This window comes from Trachurus japonicus, chromosome 7, assembly GCF_045865225.1.
Source record: "Trachurus japonicus isolate A0001 chromosome 7, Traja_1.0".
In the NCBI taxonomy this organism is placed as follows: Eukaryota; Metazoa; Chordata; class Actinopteri; order Carangiformes; family Carangidae; genus Trachurus; species Trachurus japonicus.
Window position 1 is genome coordinate 853,499 of NC_140913.1, and position 22,097 is coordinate 875,595.

Here is a 22,097-nt window from a genome sequence, read left to right on the forward strand (position 1 = left end):
GCCCAGAAAACCCATTCACTCCAATGTATGTGTTGCCCACTTGCTTGTAAATTGATGAAAACGGCCGTGTTTTTGTTTTTAGGCGTCTTGGTCATATCAAATTATACTTATAATTTGTTTATTACAAAATGTAGATTGAAACATTAATGTAGACAACTATTTTTTTTTTGTAACTATCCCCGGTCTTCCCTATGTAAACTTCTGAGCTGCTGTCAGTCTTAGCGTCATATACATGTTTTCTCCTCTCTCTCTAGCAGACACAAAATATAACTGCAGCATGTTTTTAAAGCATTGCTTTATTCTAACAGAGGACACCGGGGATAACTGTGGATAGTATGTTGTAGTCTGAATCTGAACAGGTGGATGCTTTGACAGATGCCAGTCAGTGAAATTAACAACATTTAACATTCAACATAATGTTTAAGTGTCTAAACCCACTGTGTGGCAGCCTATAAATAAATACATGTCTTGTACTGTATCAACAACTTTATGATCAGACATACTGCACTGAATGTATCCAATTGGCACCATCCAGATTAACAATCCAACTAAATGACCCACCTTCAGTTCAGAACCATGGAGCGTACCACACCCCCATCGTCGTGGTAACAACAAAATCCAACAAAACAATGCAGAAATGAACGCTGTTTAACATGCCAGTTGTTACTGCAGTGAAAAGGCTAATATATCATAATACAGTACAATGATTGGTGATCAGTCGGCTTGATTGCACAGTGCAACGAGTTACAGGCTCTGCAACATGCTGAGGAAACAAGACTGTGTAGAGGAGTGGTCGGCTGATTGCTCAGTTGATTCGTAGAAACTAATACTTTGAGGTGGCAACAAGTGCGATTGCGATGGTGATGAAAAAGGCAGAACGACAGTAGAGCAGCTTGGTGGAATGAATGATGTCACAGTTTTTGCTTGTTGGGTAACACTTTATTTTAAGGGGTCCTTGTTCCTGTGTAGTTACCTAATTAATTACAGTGTAATTACCTATGTAACTGCATGTAATAGCATGTACTTACATTGTAATTAAATAGTGTATTTTGGTGTACTTACAGGTCCTTGTTACACTTGTAATAAGAAATGCTTGTTACAATACCTGGTCAAAGTGGCCTCTCTCTTTGGGGAAGGGGTACATCTGCAAGAAAAATGGGTGAAACCACAACCCATGTTGCCTGGGCAACCTTTTCCATCAATCTTCCTCCTGCCTCTTGAGTCTTGGAACATTTATGCTGTTTCACAACTTAGTATATGTAACAGTTGTGTTAATACACCGTTGTTACACTTTGATACAGTGTAATAAGAACATTAAAGTGTACCTGCTGGGATACCTCAGTCCTTAAACATTAACTGCGATAACCAGTGTCTTCGATAGTGTACCACGTGTGCTGTTACACAACTTAGTATATGTAACAGTTGTGTTAGTACACCGTTGTTACTCTTTGATACAGTGGAATGAGCACATTAAAATAAAGTGTACCTGCTGGGATACCTCAGTCCTTAAACATTAACTGCAATAACCAGTGTCTTTGATAGTGTACCAAGTGTGCTGTTACACAACTTAGTATATGTAACAGTTGTGTTAATACACCTTTGTTACTCTTTGATACAGTGTAATAAGCACATTAAAGTGTACCTGCTGGGATACCTCAGTCCTTAAACATTAACTGCAATAACCAGTGTCTTCGATAGTGTACCACATGTGCTGTTACACAACTTAGTATATGTAATAGTTGTGTTAGTACACACTAGTTACTCTTTGATACAGTGAAATAAGCACATTAAATAAAGTGTAGCCTACCTGGGTCGGGATACCTCAACTCTTATAAATTAACTGCAATAACCAGTGTCTTTGTACTGTCTTTGAGGGTTAAAAAAGTGTGTGCTTTTGTTCAAAGAAACCACGTCCGAGTGAGTGGTCTTCTCTTTGGTTCAGAGAAACCGCGTCGAAGTGAGCGCTCGGCTCGTCAAGTCCAGCTATGTTGTGTTTTTTCTGTTGCATGCTCACTTCTCATGCTCCGGTGTAAAAGTGAGCACAGACGGCTAAACAGACTGCTAAATAATATTGTTGGACGCTTTTGCCTCGGGGAATGTCTATCTGTGAGTAGAATATGTCAATAGTGTTACATGATTGTGTATTTTTGTAATTAAGACATGATTAGTTATGTTTTCGGTAAATATACCTTGCTAGCTTTCAGTCTATGCTAACTCTTTTCATTTTGTTAATCTGGATGCTAATTGAAGTGTACATATTCATGCAATGCTACTGTAAGTACTGTAAGTAAATTGTGTTTCTGTGATCATTTCAGTTTTACGGAGGAGAAATAGAGGACTCCATTGAAGGACAGGAAAAGATCAAGCCTTGTGGTTTTTTGGGGATAATAAAAATAAAGGATGATAAAGGAACACTGAAATGCATTTTTTTGAGTGTGTGGTTTATGCATACAGATTGCTGATGATGTTTTCAGTTCCATATGAATTGAGTTATCCAGCATTGTCTCATTTTCTGAAAAAATGCTATTCTAGTTATTGGTTTATGTAAAAATACTTGAGTACCAAGTTTCTGCATGATGTTACATGTAAGTATGTAGCAGGTACACTTTATTTTAATGTGCTTATTCCACTGTATCAAAGAGTAACAAGTGTGTACTAACACAATCGTTACATATACTAAGTTGTGTAACAGCACACGTGGTACAAGATCGAAGACACTGATTATTGCAGTTAATGTTTAAGGACTGAGGTATCCCAGCAGGTACACTTTATTTTAATGTGCTTATTACACTGTATCAAAGAGTAACAATGGTGTACTAACACAACTGTTACATATACTAAGTTGTGTAACAGCACACGTGGTACACTATCGAAGACACTGGTTATTGCAGTTAATAGTTAAGAACTGAGGTATCCCAGCAGGTACACTTTAATGTTCTTATTACACTGTATCAAAGAGTAACAACGGTGTACTAACACAACTGTTACATAGACTAAGTTGTGAAACAACACAAGTGGTACAAGACTGAAGACACTGGTTATTGCAGTTAATGTTTAAGGACTGAGGTATCCCAGGTACACTTTATTTTAATGTGCTTATTACACTGTATCAAAGAGTAACAACGGTGTACTAACACAACTGTTACATATACTAAGTTGTGTAACAGCACACGTGGTACACTATCGAAGACACTGGTTATTGCAGTTAATGTTTAAGGACTGAGGTATCCCAGGTACACTTTATTTTAATGTGCTTATTACACTGTATCAAAGAGTAACAACGGTGTACTAACACAACTGTTACATAGACTATGTTGTGTAACAGCACACTTGGTACACTATCAAAGACACTGGTTATTGCAGTTAATGTTTAAGGACTGAGGTATCCCAGCAGGTACACTTTATTTTAATGTGCTCATTCCACTGTATCAAAGAGTAACAACGGTGTACTAACACAACTGTTACATATACTAAGTTGTGTAACAGCACACGTGGTACACTATCGAAGACACTGGTTATTGCAGTTAATGTTTAAGGACTGAGGTATCCCAGCAGGTACACTTTAATGTTCTTATTACACTGTATCAAAGTGTAACAATGGTGTATTAACACAACTGTTACATATACTAAGTTGTGAAACAGCATAAATGTTCCAAGACTCAAGAGGCAGGAGGAAGATTGATGGAAAAGGTTGCCCAGGCAACATGGGTTGTGGTTTCACCCATTTTTCTTGCAGATGTACCCCTTCCCCAAAGAGAGTGGCCACTTTGACCAGGTATTGTAACAAGCATTTCTTATTACAAGTGTAACAAGGACCTGTAAGTACACCAAAATACACTATGTATTTACAATGTAAGTACATGCTATTACATGTAGTTACATAGGTAATTACACTGTAATTAATTAGGTAACTACACAGGAACAAGGACCCCTTAAAATAAAGTGTTACCGCTTGTTGTGTCTTTTTGGTTCAGAAACTGACTCCAGATTGTCCACTTGTCGTGTCGCTGCTTGTTCAGAAGCAGAGGACAGTGTAACAGTTCATTACTGCTGCTTCTAGGATCTGAAGTCCTTCTTGATATAGGGCTTGTTTCCCAAGATACCGTCTATCTCAGATACGACGAACACTGATAACTTTGGAAGAACCTGTGAAGACAAGGGAGAACAGATCAAACAGACCTTCACTTCTGGGTGAGGGGGGCTCCAGCCAATCCCAGCTGACACAGGGTGAGGACCCTGGAGAGAACCCAACCGGTAATGTGGAGAACATGCTCCAAAGGCCCCACCTTGTAATGAGACAACAGTCAGTGCCAGAACTCCAGGCAGACCAGAACTAAAAGGCATATGTCTTTGGTGATAAAAACAGACATTTGTTAGCATTTAATGTCATTGTCATGAACAAATCAGGTGTGTGTGCTCTCTGACCTGTATTGCTCTGATGTTCTCCGTCAGCTGGTCGATCCTAGAAGCTCCAAGCAGCACAGAGTTCACCCCCTCATTCCTCAGGCACCAGGCTTTTGGGGGAATTTCCAACACAGAGGGAAAAGGTGAAGACAGCTCCATCAGCAGCCATTGTTATTAAAGCAGAAGTAAGTGATATATTTGTGTTAATATAAGTCTTAAATAGTTATATCTTCCGACAGCAATCACTTACGTAGAGTGTTTGGACTGAAACACGGGTCTCTCAGTCCCTCTGCTCTGCTCTGAGCCGAAGAGAAAACATTTATCGTATCCTACAGTTTTTATCCAATGAGGAGAGAGAACGGCATGCAGGGCTGTGTGTGCAGCCAAGGAACGCCGTGAATGTGGCGACGTAGGGACGAGGACTGTTATGGTGCGTTCAAGGAAACTCGTATTTTTCCGACCGTGAAGTGGTACCAGTTCGATCTGGTACGAGTTCACCGGTCGGAAGTTACGAGTGGCCGTTATAGTGACTTTCACCGGTAAAACAGGTCGGAAAAACACGAGTGGGTTGCCTGAAACGCTACAAAGTCGTAAGTTGTGACTTGAAGCTGTAATTTACGATTTCAAAAGCCTGCCTGGAACGCAGCATTAGCGAAAACGACCGGACCACTTACTTCTGCTTTAAGTCTCAGGAATCCCAACAAGCACAGGTGCACGCATGTATTTTCTTTAAAGGAGACATATTATACACCCTTTTCTACAATTTAAAATAGTTCCCAGGTGTCTTAAAGACATGTCTGTGACATGCTTCGGTCAAAATCCCCCAAGGATCAAACATCACAGCTCTTCTCATCCTCTCTAAACAGAGACACAAAACGGCTGGTTTCAGTGCCTGTCCCTTTAAATGCAAATGAACCACTGCTTGCCCCGCCCCTTCTACTGGTACCAGGTAGGGGTGGGATTATGCAAATTCGAAACCAACTAGAGCAGGGGTCATCAACTATATTTGTTGAAGGGCCAGAATCTTTCTCAACAGACACCTTGGGGGCCGGACATTCAAATAGGCCGAGATTGAAATTAAATTGACGTCACTTTTGCCATTCATGTGTAAGGAGTTTGTCATTACAGATATCCTAAATTGCAGATATCCGTCAGTGAATTACAGATATCTGTAACTGAATTGTGACTAGTACTAATTCCAGTTTGAGATATCTACAATTTGATTCTGACTAGTCATAATTCCAGTTCAAGATATCTTTAATTCACCTCAATTAAAGATATCTACATGTCCCTTTTCAGATACCTTCAATTAAGTTTTGACTCTAGGTGAAACTAGAAAATTTCCTCTGGGGAAATTTTGAAAGGCCCACGGGGCTACTGCCGGTTTTGCCATCTCTGTCAACATGGGAATCAAACCCACGATCTTAAGGTCAAGACAGAGCTGATCAGACACATGATGATCTTTCTATAAGCACTGATGTGGAGGAGCTGTAACCACATTAGGTTACGTGTGTGTGTGTGTGTGTGTGTGTGTGTGTGTGTGTGTGTGTGTGGTAGTTAGTGTGTGTCCATTTGTGTGTGTGTGTGTGTGTGTTGGATGTGTGTGTCCATTTGTGTGTGTGTGTGTGTGTGTGTGTGTGTGTGACCGACAGACAGACAGAGAGAGAATGTGTGTGCGTTGCCATGGTGACGTTGCCATGGTGAGGTTACCATGGTGAGGTTGCCATGTTGAGGTTACCATGTAACTGGTGGCTGGTGGCTTTATGGCATGATTGCGGCTTTAACCATAGGCTTTAACTGCTCTGTGACACCCTCAAACAGATCTAATGTACGACAAATCTGTACTTAGTACGAGCAAAAGGTTTACATTTTCCGAACCATAAGACCTTGCTGTCCATGTCACTTTGGTGTTTCTAGAGTAAAAATTGTTGATTGTGTCACAGGTTGGAAACTTTGGGATGTTTAGAAAATCAGCGCCTACTTTTGAATGAGAGTCAATGAGAGGAAGAGAGGGAACTGGCCGCACTCAGAGGCTCCGAGTTTAAATTCTGTAAGTCTCTCTGATATTTTGAGCACATGATATGAGAGATAACAAGTTTGTCTTACAAATTCTGAAAAAATCATGTGTGTAGAGTGTAAATTGTGGCCGGGCAGAGTGTGGAAAGAGAAAAAATCTGGAGTTTTTCTGGCCTCTCTCCCACTCTAACCGATGATGTCACGTGCTCTGACACGAACATTCCGTGCAATACACAACCATTATAATCTCATAATTTCTCCAAAAATGATCATGGTCATTGATCAGGGATTGATCAAAAACTATATGACCTATCAAAACGTGGAGTAATACGACAATACACAAGACTAGTGTCTACTGTTTAAAGTTTAAATGAAGTCTCTAGGTGAAAGTATGCCTGAGCAGTAGATGTTTGTTAAACTCCAATGATTGGTCTTTTTCGCTCTTTTTTTTCCGCCCGTCCCATTGACTTCAATGCAAAATTTTCAGCAGTTTTTCGCGACTTACATCGCAAAAAATTCATAAACTGTTGAGAAAAGTAATAGCATACCGATCCCGATCAGACCGCACGTTTTGATATATAATTTGCTATTTCATAGCTGTTGGGACCAGTGCCCGGTGCGATGGCCCGTGGCCCTAATAATAAGAAAATATCCACACAATAACAGTAGTCCCTGCAGCTATTTCAGAGCTGTTGGGACCAGTGCCCGGTGCGATGGCCCGTGGCCCTAATAACGTTGTAGATATCTGTAACTGGAATTATGACTAGTCAAAATGACGTTGTAGATATCTCAAACTGGAATTCGTAATAGTCGTAATTCACTTACAGATATTCGTAATTCACATTGCGGATATCTGCAACTGCAATTGTAGATATCTGTAATGACAAACCCCATACACATGAACGGCAAAAGTGACGTCATTTGTCCTATAGGAAGAACGTAGTTGTGGATATCTGAAATGACAATTGTGGATAGGAAGAATGTAGTTGCGCATATCTGAAATGTTCTTTTTGACTTGGCAAAACTGAATTACAGATATCTTGAATAAAAAATCCAACTATTCAAAATGTAATTACGACTAGTCAGAAAGACATTGTTGATATCTACAATGTTAATTCCGGATAGTCAAACTTAGCTTTTAAATCTTAAATCCGCTTGCCATAGGGAACAGCTTGTAAAACCACGTGGATTTTAATCTAGGGAGCCTGAAAATTACAGATTTTTTTTGTCAATTCTTACATTTTGGGGGCCGGAAGGTAAGACAAAAACCCAAATATATGTTAAAGAGCCTTCAAAAAGTGATGGTTCCATAATATGTCCCCCTAAATGATTATACATGCTAGGACACAAGTGTCAGGTATTCCACTGGGGAAAGTAGGCAAGGCAAGGCAAGGCAATTTTATTTGTATAGCCCGTTTTTACAAACAGTTTGTCTCAAAGGGCTTTACATGGCATCGTAACAACATCCTCTGTCCTTAGACCCTCACATCGACTGAGGAAAAACTCCATGGAAACCCTTTTAACAGGGAAAAATCGGAGAAACCTCAGGGTGAGCAACAGAGGAGGGATCCCTCACCCAGGACGGACAGACGTGCAATAGATGTTGTCACAGACAAGAAAACAGTTTACAGTTTATGTCACAGAATGTGCGAAATATGGAAATGTTAGCAGGAGTTGATGAAGGCAGCCTCTGGTGAAGGGGGGGCAGGGGGGGCAGGGAGAGCTGGCCAGCTCGATGGGAGGACTGGGTGGTAGACTGGTCCATGGGAAGGGAGGGGAGGCCGATCTAACAGCAAGTAGTAGAAGTCAATGTTGGCAACAACAGATTTCAGTTGTGATTTACCAATGGCCAGTTGGGGCAGAGTGCAGCCCAGTCGCTCAGCAACTGCATGCAAATCCTTCAGTTTCTCCTGCTGACGGTGTCCCTCCTCACTCAAGATCTTGTCCTTCATCCACTGATAACCCTGTTACACAGCACAGGTCTGAAGGTGAGACAGGCTCTGACCACAACAAGAGAAAACATGCTGGATAATCCTAGCAACAACACATCAGTCTTATGATGTAGAATAGATACATGCAGCTCCCATGTCAATAAATCAGTTTTCTTTATTTTGAGCATGATGCAGGTTGTTCCAGACTGATTCTTCAGTAGAGAGAAGTTCCAATGAAAAGCCAGGTCTGACATCTACACTAGCTACTATGACTTGTATTTCTAGTATGCTGTTATGTCTCTATTGTGATTGCTGGTGTGTAAAGGCAGCTTAATGAATGACGAAGATGAGGATGAGGATGTATCATGAATGAATGAAACCTCAACTGAGGCTAAACAATCCAATATGTCTATGAGATCCAGATTTTATTAAAATTACACCAAGTCACACGTCTCAACATGACAAAGATGTTTCACGTCAAAGCATTGCAGCTTAGGAAAACACATGCAGATGGACAAATAACTAAGAAATTCAGATCAAATTTCAAAACAGTCAAACGCAATGCAAGTAGTGTGAAAGTGTCAAAAATGCTCTTTAAGAAAGTTCCTGTTTCAGCCCCTTTGACAAGATCCATGTCAAGTTCAGATGGGTTCTTCCCTGGATCATGAACACTCCTTCATGGAGGTGATGGAGGATGTGACACAACAGCCTGATATAATAAAGAGTGGAGGAAGTAAGTTACCTTCAGCGAGGCCCGCGAGTGAGAGGGGATCCCACTGTTATACTTCCCCGAGATGATCCCACATGCCAGAGGAGACCAGGTCATCGCTCCAATACCTGCAGCATTCAGTGACTGCTTTACTGGCAATGTTAAGGACTAACAAACAAACAACATCACATCTAATGATACAGTAACAACTCCAGTACCTGAATCACAGTGGTCTACACTCCTGGTCAGATATTACATTAATATAAGTGAGAGCTTACTAGATTTTTTAGCGAGGTAAAGGATTTTAAAGTTATTCAAAAGTACATTTTATAAAATGTACGCAATGAATGCAATATGCTTCCGTACTATTACACTGCAAGGAAATAAAAGCTCTGTTTCGAAGTAATGAGTATGTCACCTCACTTTAATCATGATTAGCTATGAACACTACAGTGACTGTGATTGAATATGTAATGTTTTTTGATTGATTGATTGATTGATTGATTGATTGATTGATTGATTGATTGATTGATTGATTGATTGATTGATTGATTGATTGACAGCCCTAACAAAAACAGTCAACAGTGATGAGGAGTGTGAGGTTTCAGTGTTTCCTCACCGATCTTGTGGAAAAGGTCCGGGAGCTGCACCTCCACCTTCTCCCTCTGGAACATGTGATACTCGGCCTGTTCACAGATGGGCGGGATCTGGTTGAACTGTCGTGCCACAGAGTAGGCCTCCTATAGGTGGAGAGAACAGTGAGTCAGTATCTGTGCACAATACAGGCAGGTCTGTGCTGGTCCAAGATTCTCCACCTGATCCAAAACCTCCCAGGATACACCAGGATCATCTGAACCAGAGAGGACAGAGACATGGATTTTAAAACAATCAAATATAAGATGAGTTAGACTTTGAGACTCCTGTGTGAACTCACCATGATCTCCATGGAGGTCCATCGTGATGTTCCCCAATACATGGCCATCCCGTGGTTGATGACGTGGGTCATTGCTCTCACTGTCTCTGCCAAAGGAACCCAAAGATTCAGCAAACGTTACAGTGTCAGTGTTGCTTATAGAAGGTCTGGGTTTTGTTTGGAATGACTTTTCCAAATTAGTTGGACATTTCGAAATTTCTTAAGCACACCCATCATGAACATCAATGATGGTGTTACATACTGTAGTAACCCGAGTGGTTGACTTGCATAGCAATAATACAGACGTCGCATACAGTGTTTGCTCTTTTACTAACAGTTGCAGCTACATACACACATTAGCCAGCAGGCAGAACATCGCGGGTGCAACACAACAGGTGTGCCTATTTTACCAGGGCGGGGTAACACCAACCCTCTAACGCAGCAGAGAGCTCCATTCACTCTGCAACATAGGCTTTGAACAACAGAGTTTGTGACGACTGTCACAGCTTGTGATGGTTCTGAGATTCTGAGATCAGTGGATCCAGAACATAGTCCTGAAATCTTTGAATGATCTCAGATGCCAAATAAAGTTTTCAGCGCAGTGACTCAGTAAAGCACTGACTGATCACAGATCTGTATGTTCAACAGCACAGATAAAAAAGAAATGAGGATATTGAATACAACTCACCTTCTATTGGTGTGTTTGGATCTGGTCGATTTGCAAAGATCACATCTATGTACTCCAGCTGAAGTCTCTCTAGTGATGCTCTTAGACCTGGTTCATAAATGACATATTGAATATAATATATCTAGCATCTTGAAGGAGGAGACACATGAACAACTTTAAACTTATAAAACAATAAACAGGTCACATAGGTCGTTCAAATCTCACCCTCAATGATGTGTTTTCTGGACAGTCCTCTTTCCATCTCGGCCCTAAAAAAGAAAAGTCATGATGTTGCATCTCAAGACAACAACTTTTCAAACTGGTCACTGATGTACACATTAACACAAAGCATATATTCATCCTTGTGTGTGTGTGTGTGTATGTGTGTGTGTGTGTCTGCTACTGCATTATCATGAGTCATAAACCAGTAATAAAATATTTAGCCTATATTCAGGGCATTAATCCTAAATGAGCAACTTATTTATGATTTTTTATTTATTTTTAAGGGACATGACTGAAGTCATCTGTCATCATGTGACAGCTTAGTTTGTGGCTGTTCCTCTGTGTAATTCACTGTAGTCAGAGACACAGAGATGATACCTACTTTCCTCCCCAGAAGATTTTGGTGGTGATGACTAAACTGGAACGCCTACATGTGGGAACAGATAGAAATGACACTGTTATAAAATATTGTAATGTTTCAATGACAAAATATTTAGTATTGCCATATTTTGTTTCTTTTGATGGTCATTTTTTAATTAGGGCCAGAACATTAAAGTCATTATCCATCCAAAGAAAATTCAGTATCATTCTACTGATTCACGCTGACATCATGAACTAAAGCTGCATTCATATCAATAGAAATACATATCTTCTATATTAATAAAAATGACATTCTATCTCACTCAGAGACAAATCAATAATTAGCTTTGGCTTAAGCTATTGTCAAGAAAACTATATTCATCCAGGAGAAATCATACATATACAACAAAACACCAGTATGAACCTTATCAAGGGCCAAACATCAGTACAGGGACATTTTTGTAATAAACACCACATCCTTGGGTGTAATTATGCACTTGTGTCTTCTGATACCACTACTACACAGATGACACCCAACTGTGCCTGTGATCCCTGTCAGAGGACCTCACGGTCTCTTATGGATCTCAGTTCATGTCTCTGACGTGAATGACCACATGAATAAAGAAATAATACCATCTTCAGCTAAAACTGTTCACTGTGAATATTGTTTAACTCATTGTGAAAATAGAGAATGTTTAGAGATCTGGATGTCCTACAGCCAAAGTTATTTTACACCTGTCAGTGGTGTAAAATAAAAATACATTTGCTGTCCAATGGAAGCCATTTGCTCCATTATGTCAGACAACATGTGGTCAGAGTTAGGTTGAGCTGTTGAATTAAATATATTCAATTGTTTTTCTTATTCTTGTAATTTTAATCAGTTTCAAATCTGAACAAACAATAAACACAATGTGTCTACCTCCATCCTTTCTTCTTTATGATACTTCCCAAGACGACTTCAGCCCTAAAGATGGAAAGAGAGACGATGATGATGATGATGATGAAGGCTACGCGGAGACACATTATAGTATTAGGTGTGACGTCACGTACTTAGAGCTGCCCACTTGTCCTTAGATCACCCAAGATGCATATTAATACTAGGCACATGAACTGTGGCAGCTGCAGTCTGATTGGTGGATTAACATCATGCATTTAGCTACTGTATGTGGTTCAGTCAAACCAGGTGTAGATGGAGCCTTACTTACTTTCCAGCACTATACACTTCAGCCGTGTCAAAAAGGTTGATTCCACTCTCATATGCCGTGGTCATCAACCCCTCTGCCACCTTCAGCAGCAGATTTGAGACAAAGAAAGATGAGTAAAAACAAAGACCTGCTGTCTAGGCAAGGCAAGGCAATTTTATTTGTATAGCCCATTTTTACAGTTTGTCTCAAAGGGCTTTACATGGCATCATAACAACATCCTCTAGTTGAGAGATTCTTCAATATGTAAAACAGCATCAAAGTGCTTCACTCTGCTTTATATACAGTACTGTTTGAGCCACAATGTTTGCCATAGGTCCAACAGATCAGATCTCAACAACTATTAATATGCCATATCTATGCTATAACCCAATCACTCTGATGATTATTTTTTGTGGTTAGTAAAAATCTAATAAATTATTATGATCAGCTTTGTTTTTGTTTTTGTGTATGGATGGTGCAGATACTGTATGTCCCTGCCAGTATTTTACGAGGGCAGAACCATCCCTGAAAAACATGAAACTCTTTGGCATCCACAGAAGTGTCTTTGTAATACACTGTAAAAATTCAACAGAGTCCATGTGCATCAGGGAGGGACATTTGAGTCTGGGCTGAGTGGTGAGGTTTAAAAACAATCTGTGTACATTTACCATCATAGACAAACTGATCTTAAAGGGATAGTAGCATTTTTTTTAAAGTGGGGTTGAATGATCTACAAATAGCCCCTAAGTACTTTAATTGCAGTAGAAGACTCTCTGCACTCCTCCCGTTGGCAACGCCAGCCCATAGCCCTGCCCAGAGATTTACAACATACATTGTTGTGAACAGACCCAAAACGGCCTATTTTCGCAGCCTAAAAAAAAATACACAGTTCCATTGTTCGCTATAATATCATTTTTTCCAACCCTTCAAAGTGCAGGAAAAACGCAGTTTTTATTTGGACCTAACCAACTCACATATCCCTCCAGCCCAGGGTTAGCGCCCGCCGATCAGCAGTTGGTTAGGTCAAAATAAAAACTGCGTTTTTCCTGCACTTTGAGGGGCTGGAAAAAATTGTATTATAGCGAACAATGGAACTGTGTATTTCTTTTTCAGGTAAAACCTCTTTTAGGCCACGAAAATAGGCCGTTTCTTTGGGTCCATTCACAACAATGTATGTTGTAAATCTCTGGGCAGGGCTATGGGCTGGCGTTGCTAACGGGAGGAGTGCAGAGAGTCTTCTACTGCAATTAAAGTACTTAGGGGCTATTTGTAGATCATACAACCCCACTTTGCTACTATTCCTTTAAATGTCAAACAGTATTTCAACATGTAAGTTTAAAGCTGAACCCAAGTGAACACTTCCTGAAAGTCTTGTCATTCACACTGTTAGACCCTGTTAAACCTGAGACTGGATTACAAGAGACTGTCCAGGTGCAGGACTGCAGGTGTCCTGTCCTACCTCAGCCGTTATCTGTCCTCCAAAGGTAACCCATGTACCTGCACAAATATGAAATCATTATAATGTGTTAAAGTGTTGCAACAGAGGATCAAGGGTCACAGCACAATTCTAATGAGGAATTAATTGTTAGGTTGTCAGTTTTTTCTCTACAGTATGTGCTCCCATAAATATTCATGATCTTACCTAATCCAAGACAGGACACTCTGAGCCCTGATTTTCCCAGATTTCTGCAGAGGGGGAAAAACAGCGAGCTCAACAACAACATTTAATTACAACTGTTTATCAAAATAAAAACTATTAAGTGATGCAATTTGAATGCAAAATCCCTGCATCAGATGAAGCCTGCCGACAAACAAGGTGCCCACCAAGGTGCACTGCTGTACAGATCTTCACTGAGCAGGAGCCAAGGTAACATGTGGATAAATAGATTTCCTTCAGCTGCTCGGGGACACAGTGTGGGTTGTTGTGCATTAATATGCATGCATACATGATATATCTACATTTGTACATATGTATTTATACATTGAATTTATATTTTTTATACAATATATAACACAAGTAATTTGCATGGAACCTATTACTCAATATATTGACATTCAAGTCTAGATCATACATACAGATGTGCTTCTGTAGGCCTATGTGCTGTATATTACATTTTAGATGTCACATAAATATACATCCATCTCATAGTGAATATGTGTTGATATATATATATATATATATATATATATATATATATATATATATATATATATATATAAGCTTTATTACCAACATCGATTAGATATAGGCTATATTTGATTTAATATTTCATGGCTGCAACATTCTATATTTGTGTCCATAAACAAATTTTTTGTTGTTTTTCTGTATATATAAACTTGTATCTTCATTAACTCAGGTTTATTTGATAATAATATTGGTGTCATACAACAACATATAACCTAGGAACTATATGTCATATATGTGCAACAGTATATATGGCCTGGGCTTACCTGTAGATCATACCAGTGGAATAGGACATGCTTTCTCTGAGTGACACATGGTTCATTCTGAGGAAATCCTCCAGGTTTTTGAGTTGAGCAGCTGCACGAACCTCTTTCAGCCGCTGAAACTCAGCTAACTGGCGACTGCGCTGCTGCCGCTCTTCCTGCTCTAGTGCTTGTTCAGACAGGAAACAGCTCAGGCCGCTGTGCACACTGTCGCTCATGGACGACAGGGACAGTATCTTGCCTCCAGGGCCCCCACTCCCACTGCTGATGCTGCTGCTTCGACAGATCCCACCGCTGCCAGGCTGAGCCCCTCCACTGCCCCCTGGCTTGGGAATCTACAGGATGATGACAAAACAAAATGGAACTCCAAATAACTACAAGTAAATCACCTTGTCAATAGCTGGCATGAGTGAAGGGCTTGGAGGTCTACAGAGGAGAGGTCAGTGACATTCACTCTTGTACATTAAAGGTGTACAGAAAAGAAAATTGAATTTGAGCCCACTGTGGGTCTTAACATAGTGTAATAACTCATCTATCAGACGATGTAGCCCAAACTTTGTGCAAAATTCTATTTTCGAGTAAATCTGGGATGAAAGTGTGGTAGTTTTATGCGTCACGTTGCTCACGATTCATCGGCCACTGATATTGGATCAGTCATCCGTCAATCAAACGTCTGAGACACACACACACACACACATGGAGCTCGGTCTCGCCCCAAACATTGAATATCCCGCCCGCTCGATAACGACACGATATATCTAATTCGTTTTCCTTACTCGGGTAAACTCGTGTTGCAACTCGTGGAAGGAGGCGCGATAAACAGGACAAACGGACATTTCTGAACACCTTTAAACAGACCAGTAGATTTTCGAAAGCATTAATTTATAAAATAAGGTGAAACTCACAATATCTAATCTAATTTCTAGGTTGGATTAGATATTATTGGAAAGAAAGAAATTACAAACAAAGATGGCAGAATCAAAGATGGCATGTGGCAGAGAGAGAGTGTGTATATTTGTTCAAGGCCAAGTCAGCAGGTTAAACCTGCAGAGTGTAATTAGAGAACACTAATCTATCTCAGGTTAAGTAACAGTGACAGAACTGTGTTGTCGCTCCACCTGACTGACTGCTGTCAGGGTGTTTGCATAGTTGGACATACCAGGCACCAGTACGACAACATCCATGTCTGCATCTTCTTTGACTGCTCTCCAACAAGGAAAAGCCAAATCAATACTAACTCATATTTGTATATCATCCATTGCTTTCTTTTTCTGACTGGAATCTTTTCTTCTTCTTCTTTGTTCACCAAAGTTGAGTAGAGGTATGTTGCCACGGACAGCAGCAGCAGCAATGTGCAGTGCTGCTCTCACATCCAGGTCATTCACTACATACAGTATACTCTCACTTCCTGACAGACTGAGGCCATGAAACACAGACAGACAGAAGGTCAACACCAAGGTTGTTTCTTAGCTTTTTGTGGTTGTAAATACAACTTGTAGTTAATCTGTAGCACAGCCAGGGAAGTGAAGGGATGTTGTAACCAGGTCCCTCCTGATTGTAAATTATTACAGTATTGAGGGACCTCATTATCAAATGTTAACACCTGTGAGCCTGTCATTCAGGGTGCGCAGGAGGTAGTGATCATGTCCCAGAACAGGGCTTACTGGCCAATCAGGTCCTTCTTTCCTTTTCCCCACAGCCTCTCCAACCCCCTACTTATCAGAAACAGCACTTTCTGACTGTCTGATTAAACACTGTGCATTGCTGTGCCATGCTGTGCTAGGTCTGGTAGTGGTAAATCCCAGTGAGCTGCTGTAGTTTTATCTGGCTGTGCTTCTGTGTTGCTGAGGAGGGAAGTGTTCTCCATTGTTCTCCTCGCAGAGTTATTTCTCTTGTAAAATCATCTGGCAGGTTTAGTGTCATAGCCACTGGAGCTAAATTCAGGGAGCTGGTTGTTGGGTCTGTGGGCAGAGTTCATCTTGGGGCCTCAGACATCCCTAAAAGAACTGCTGATATGAGTCACTCATCCAGACAACACTTCCACTCCTCTGAACCTTTCCATCTACTATGTGCATTATAATCACAGCTGTCTCATGGTCTCTGCATTATTGAAGCACACTAAGTAATTCATATGTGAGTGACAAATCATATGTGAAGGCCAGATGTGCTTTGTTTTGTCTGTGTGGATGAAAAGATGAACATGCACACATGCACACATGCACACATGCACGTGACAGTGCTGTTTGAAGCAGTGCAGGATCCATACTCACATACAGGTGCCTGGGTAGACATCTATGGTATTGTGGCATGCATGAGGGTCATTCACTGTGGGGAGACACACCACTGTTGGCTGAAGGAAGAATTGAAAGACAAGATAATCCTTTGAGAATCGTCTCACAATTAACTGAAGTATCTCTGCTAATTTGTTCAGTGATGCTAAATGATGCCGATACACATGGTGAGTGCATATCAGTGTGATTCCATGGCTCGGAGGGGAGGAGCCTCAGGATGGGGAGGGATAGGATGTGTTCTTCTTTGTGCTGAAGGAAAGGGCGTTGGTTTTCCACATTTTTTGAAGCATTTGGTGTGTTTTAACTTTTCCTCACCCTGCATTCATATTTGACTTGAACAAAATGGAACTGTTTTGCTATGAAAGTCATCTCTTGTGTGTATATACTAAGGACAGGAGATTCCCAGTTAGAAAAGCCCCAGTCAGTTACATGCTGCATCTGAAGATTTAAATAATTCATATCCACACTGCACCAGTTGTGTAATACACAGTTTGTTCTAGAAACACAAGTGAACGTAATTCATATTTTAAGCCTGTAATTACAGGACGACAGGACAATGTGGAATGGATTGAGATCAGCACCAGACATCTTTACCGGCTCTGGGTGGACATGGTCAGGAGGGTTAGAAAGAACTTGTTTAAACTTTTAGTTTCTCTGTCTTGGAAACAGCTTGTTCTGTGTTTCTAACCAGCATCATACAGAGCACGATGCACATGAGTCCATGTTTATCTCTCTAATACCGGCCAAGAAGCCCTTTATGAAACTTATACCAAGGACATTACTCATTGGCCATAAAAAACATGTTTTGATTGTTAGAGTACACACCATTCTATCACAGGGCTGACATCCTGTATGACAACCACACATTCACACCTACGGACACTTTAGAGGCACCAGTCTCCGGGCTGTGGGAGAACACAGGAGAACCTGGAGAGAACCCAGATCAACTCCAGCCAGTAAGGCAGCAGAACCTGCTTCTCACTAACCACTGGATCACCATGCTGCCCTGACTGTTAAACATCTCCATCACATTTGTACTGCACAGTTTAAGCTTCCTTTTGGCCTTTAATCATTTAGATGCTGTTTCTGAGGATTTTATCTCTCTTTATTTTCTGTTGTAAAATGAAATAACCACAGTCACAGACTGTACGAGATCTACGCTACAAAGAAAGTAGAGAAAAAAAAGTCCTAATATCCATGTTAGTATGAGTTTTAAATGAACCATAACAACACAAATATAATAATATCATTCTACCAGCATCATTTACCAGTAGAGCTGTAGTGAGTCCACTCGGTCATTACTTCCTCCTTTAGTCCAGTTTAGGCTCCACAGAACACTAAATAAAAAGTGTTGTTATGAGAGGTCCACTGCCGACAGTCACGTGACTTTATTTATTTAACTTCCCACCACATCTTACTCTTTATATGACAACTATTAACAGTCTGTGTAGTTTACACACAACTGTTTACACCATGGGAATAAATAAGATGGAAACAACTTTATCAGAGAAACTTTTTGCTCCTGTTACCCTCTTGTTCTTGATTCCCTTTTAAAGCAGTAGTCTGGTTTTATGTGGAGTAGCCAGGTTCATATTGTCTTATAAAAGTGAAATTGGATTGAATGTGTAGAAATAAACTTGAAAAAAATCTTCACTGTCATGGTAACTGATTATTGTACTGTATATGTAATTATGTTAATGTCTATACAATGTGTCCAGTTATAATGTACTAGGACTACAGATGTAGTTTAGCAATTGCGCTAATTCTGGCATATTAACATTGATGCTTACAGCTAATATGTTGATTCATGTGCATTGTCCTAATTCAATGAACTCAATAAATGAATGAATATGTTAATAAATAAAATAACAAGGTGGTTAACAGTGAACGTTCATGGATTAGAGAAACAAACTGCTACTTTAACATCGAACACGGCTTTAGTCATGGCCTTGTGTATCATCAGTCCACCTCTGTCCATCACCACACCTTTCTTTTTGCTCCTGTCATAATAACTATGACCAATAGATTTCATCTCACAACACAGTGTAACCACGAGTTACCAACCTAATCACCTGCTTCACCAACAACCTATGGGCTCTTTCATTTTTTATAACCAGTACATGCTAGGAGATCTATTAACACAGATTATATAACCTTTGATAAATACAGTCTACAGTTGCTACTCCCTCCATTTTTCTAGACTCCTGGCTGCTCTAAAACACCTACACCAGAGAATCCCCAGCCAATCAATAATGTAGGAGCCTCCTCCTGCATCCTGATGACAATGATGGAACACATCATCCAGCTACTTTCAATCAGACTGAAAAGAAACAGGAAAAGACATTAGGGAACCAAATGCCAAATTACCCTGGTCCACCACAATCTTCTCTGTGTTACTACAGGATATTTGTTCCCATAAACAGTAGCAGGCTACCCCAAACATGGCTGGTGTATCCATGCAACATGAATCTGTCCAGTCACATCCCAACCACTAGCAGCTACTCACCCGACTGGTTGGAGTTCGGCCGATGTAGGGGTTCTGGACCACACTGCTCATGGTGGACCTCGGTGATGGCCCGATGTGTGTGTTTGGCTCGGTCTAATACCAAGCAGAGCTGCGTCTGGATTGCTTTAGAAGTAGTTGGTGAAGGAGTAGATAGGGCTTTCCTTTCCCTCCTACTTGGTCACACGGCACACAAAGAGCCCTATCAGCAACCCTGTCTGCACTGCAGAGGACAGAAAATAATCTCACAAGTAAATTATTTATCTTGGCACTAAAACCAGCATCTGCACTAAAAGCTTGTGATTGTAACAGCAGAAAGCTACAACTCTGCCGTCCTGCCTGCTTCAACAGGAAAGTGTCTTTTTCAGACACTCTGTGTATTTATTAAAAGCACTACTACTACTACTGCTGCTGCTGAGGTACAAAGTGCCATAGGTGCAGATTTGTATAGGGTGGGGACATATGTCCCTACCACAGTCAAGATGTGATGATAAACCATTATTCTTAGCAATCTCTAATAATTGTAAAATGCCTCACATGGTTAAGTAGTAAAGTCACAGCACATGTTCAGATGTGTGTGTGTGTAAGACACCCTGATGAGGAGGAAACAGCATGTGAATGCACCACTAGAAGTAGCATGTGTTGGAACATCATAGAAATAAAATAAATGGAAAAGATTTGGAACTATGTAACATGCGTGCATCTTCTCTTGCTTTATATTTGATCCTTCACTGTGATCATCCTGCCAGACCTCTGGAGGCTGTTCAAGCCCCTGTCAGACTGTGATGTCAGTTTGCCTTCAGCTACAAGCTAGCTGCAAGTATTATCATGACAGCAGTATGTTGTGTTCAAGGTAGCATCAGTGTTTTTTGAAGTCCCACACTGGCATTTGAATAGTAAATGTCAGTATTTTAATAAGAAGTAAATGATAAAATTATTTTTGACATAGTTTCACAATAATGACCTCGACAAGTCAAAGGACATCAGGTATCCACAATATACAGTACTACTGATAGAACAACTACTATACGAAGCCAGATCACTTACAAATATTTGACTTACACAAAGCATCAGATGACATTTGTTTGTATAACTATAAAGACTGTTTCCATAAGTATAGCAGCCAGCATTCCATCCATGTTGTCACCAGGGGCAGTAGATGTTCTGGTGGATTCTTCCTTCGTGTCTCAGAAATGTGCAGTCTTGTTCTGGATCACTGAGTGGATCTTTCTGAGGTTCTGTCGGACTCTGACAAACTCCATCAGCTGGGCCTCCTCTCGGACCTTCTCCTCTTGTTCCTTCTCCTTCTGACAAGAGAGAAGACCACGAAGATCTTTACTTCATGACTAGGGCAAAAGTGAGACGTATGGGAATTAACACTGTGTATATTATGTTTTTTTTAAACACAAAGTCACGATCTACCATTTAAGGCAGGCTTTTTATATTGTTTGTTTGTTTTTCTATTTATTTATTTATTAAATACATTCCGAGCTGTTTCTCCATTTCGCCATTATTAGGGCCGCGGGCAATCGCACCGGGCACTGGTCCCTGCAGCTATGTTGGGACCAGTGCCCGGGCAAAGCCCGGGCACTACTGTTATTGTGTGGATTTTTTCTTATTAGTGTGAATGCTGGAAGCATTCACACTATTGTTATTCGGTTCGGCCATTTTCTGCCTTTCTTCGTCATGTAACTAGTCCTTCATACTTTGTGCTATTTCAACAATTCAAATATCAAAATGTTCAGCCTTTTCGGGACAGGTGTGCTATGTCTTTTCTCTTTTCAACTATTCATACTTTTTGCAATATTCAACTATTTCTGATTTTTTTTTCCCCATAGAGAATGCATTGGAACAGTCTTGAAACTCTTCAAATCTTCTTACTTCTTTCAGCCTTTAAAGTGTCCACATACTTTCAGCTAGAGACTTAATTCAAATCCTGAGCTGTAGACAAACTTCTAATGTATTCATCCTGTATTTACAACTTTTTCATAGCTTGTACCGTTTTTGAGATAAATCCTTTAAAAGCACATGAGGATTTCTGACAAATTTCACACTTTTCAATGAGTGTGTATGGGGTTGGGTCAGAGTGAGTGACATCATCGTTAGAGTGAGAGGGATCGAAAAAACATTCAGGATTTTTTCTGGATAAATTGCCAGCACGGCCACAAATTAAACTCTAGACACATGATTTCCTCACCGGTTTGTAGCCACACTTGTCGTGTCTCATTTAATGTGCTCAAAACAGCAGACAGACTTACAGAATTGTCTCTATGAGCCTAATTGTGCAGCTAGACCCGCTCCAGTGGCTCATCCACTTCAATAGAAAAGTAGGAGCTGATTTTTTTAGAAAAGCAGAAATGCCCCCCTTTTCTACCTTGCGACCCTGAGAAAAGTTTTTGCCCTACAAACATTTAATGCACATCAATGTGCTCAGGAAGGTATCCTTGCC

At 40.4% G+C, this 22,097-nt stretch overlaps 2 protein-coding genes across 2 annotated transcripts in view; both read right to left on the bottom strand.

The window, feature by feature from the left end:
* Window positions 1-3,950: 3,950 nt before the first annotated feature.
* On the bottom strand, window positions 3,951-20,187 carry LOC146983907 (voltage-gated potassium channel subunit beta-2-like). The gene is made up of 15 exons (XM_085780720.1): window positions 19,652-20,187; window positions 14,858-15,189; window positions 14,049-14,092; window positions 13,866-13,903; window positions 12,428-12,507; window positions 12,142-12,186; window positions 11,245-11,289; window positions 10,866-10,909; window positions 10,662-10,748; window positions 9,995-10,080; window positions 9,680-9,800; window positions 9,094-9,188; window positions 8,264-8,384; window positions 4,426-4,514; window positions 3,951-4,146 (listed from the first exon to the last, which is right to left on the bottom strand). The coding sequence occupies exons 1-15, from the start codon at window positions 19,700-19,702 to the stop codon at window positions 4,057-4,059; spliced, it is 1,368 nt and encodes a 455-aa protein (XP_085636846.1). The 5' UTR covers window positions 19,703-20,187; the 3' UTR covers window positions 3,951-4,056.
* Window positions 20,188-20,536: 349 nt separating this feature from the next.
* The window catches only part of LOC146983908 (protein FAM107B-like), a 7,540-nt gene continuing 5,979 nt past the window's right edge, over window positions 20,537-22,097 (bottom strand). The window contains exon 4 of the mRNA XM_085780724.1: window positions 20,537-20,955. Coding sequence (XP_085636850.1) covers window positions 20,836-20,955 — 120 coding nt within the window. The 3' untranslated portion in view covers window positions 20,537-20,835. The remainder of the gene's footprint in view (window positions 20,956-22,097) is intronic.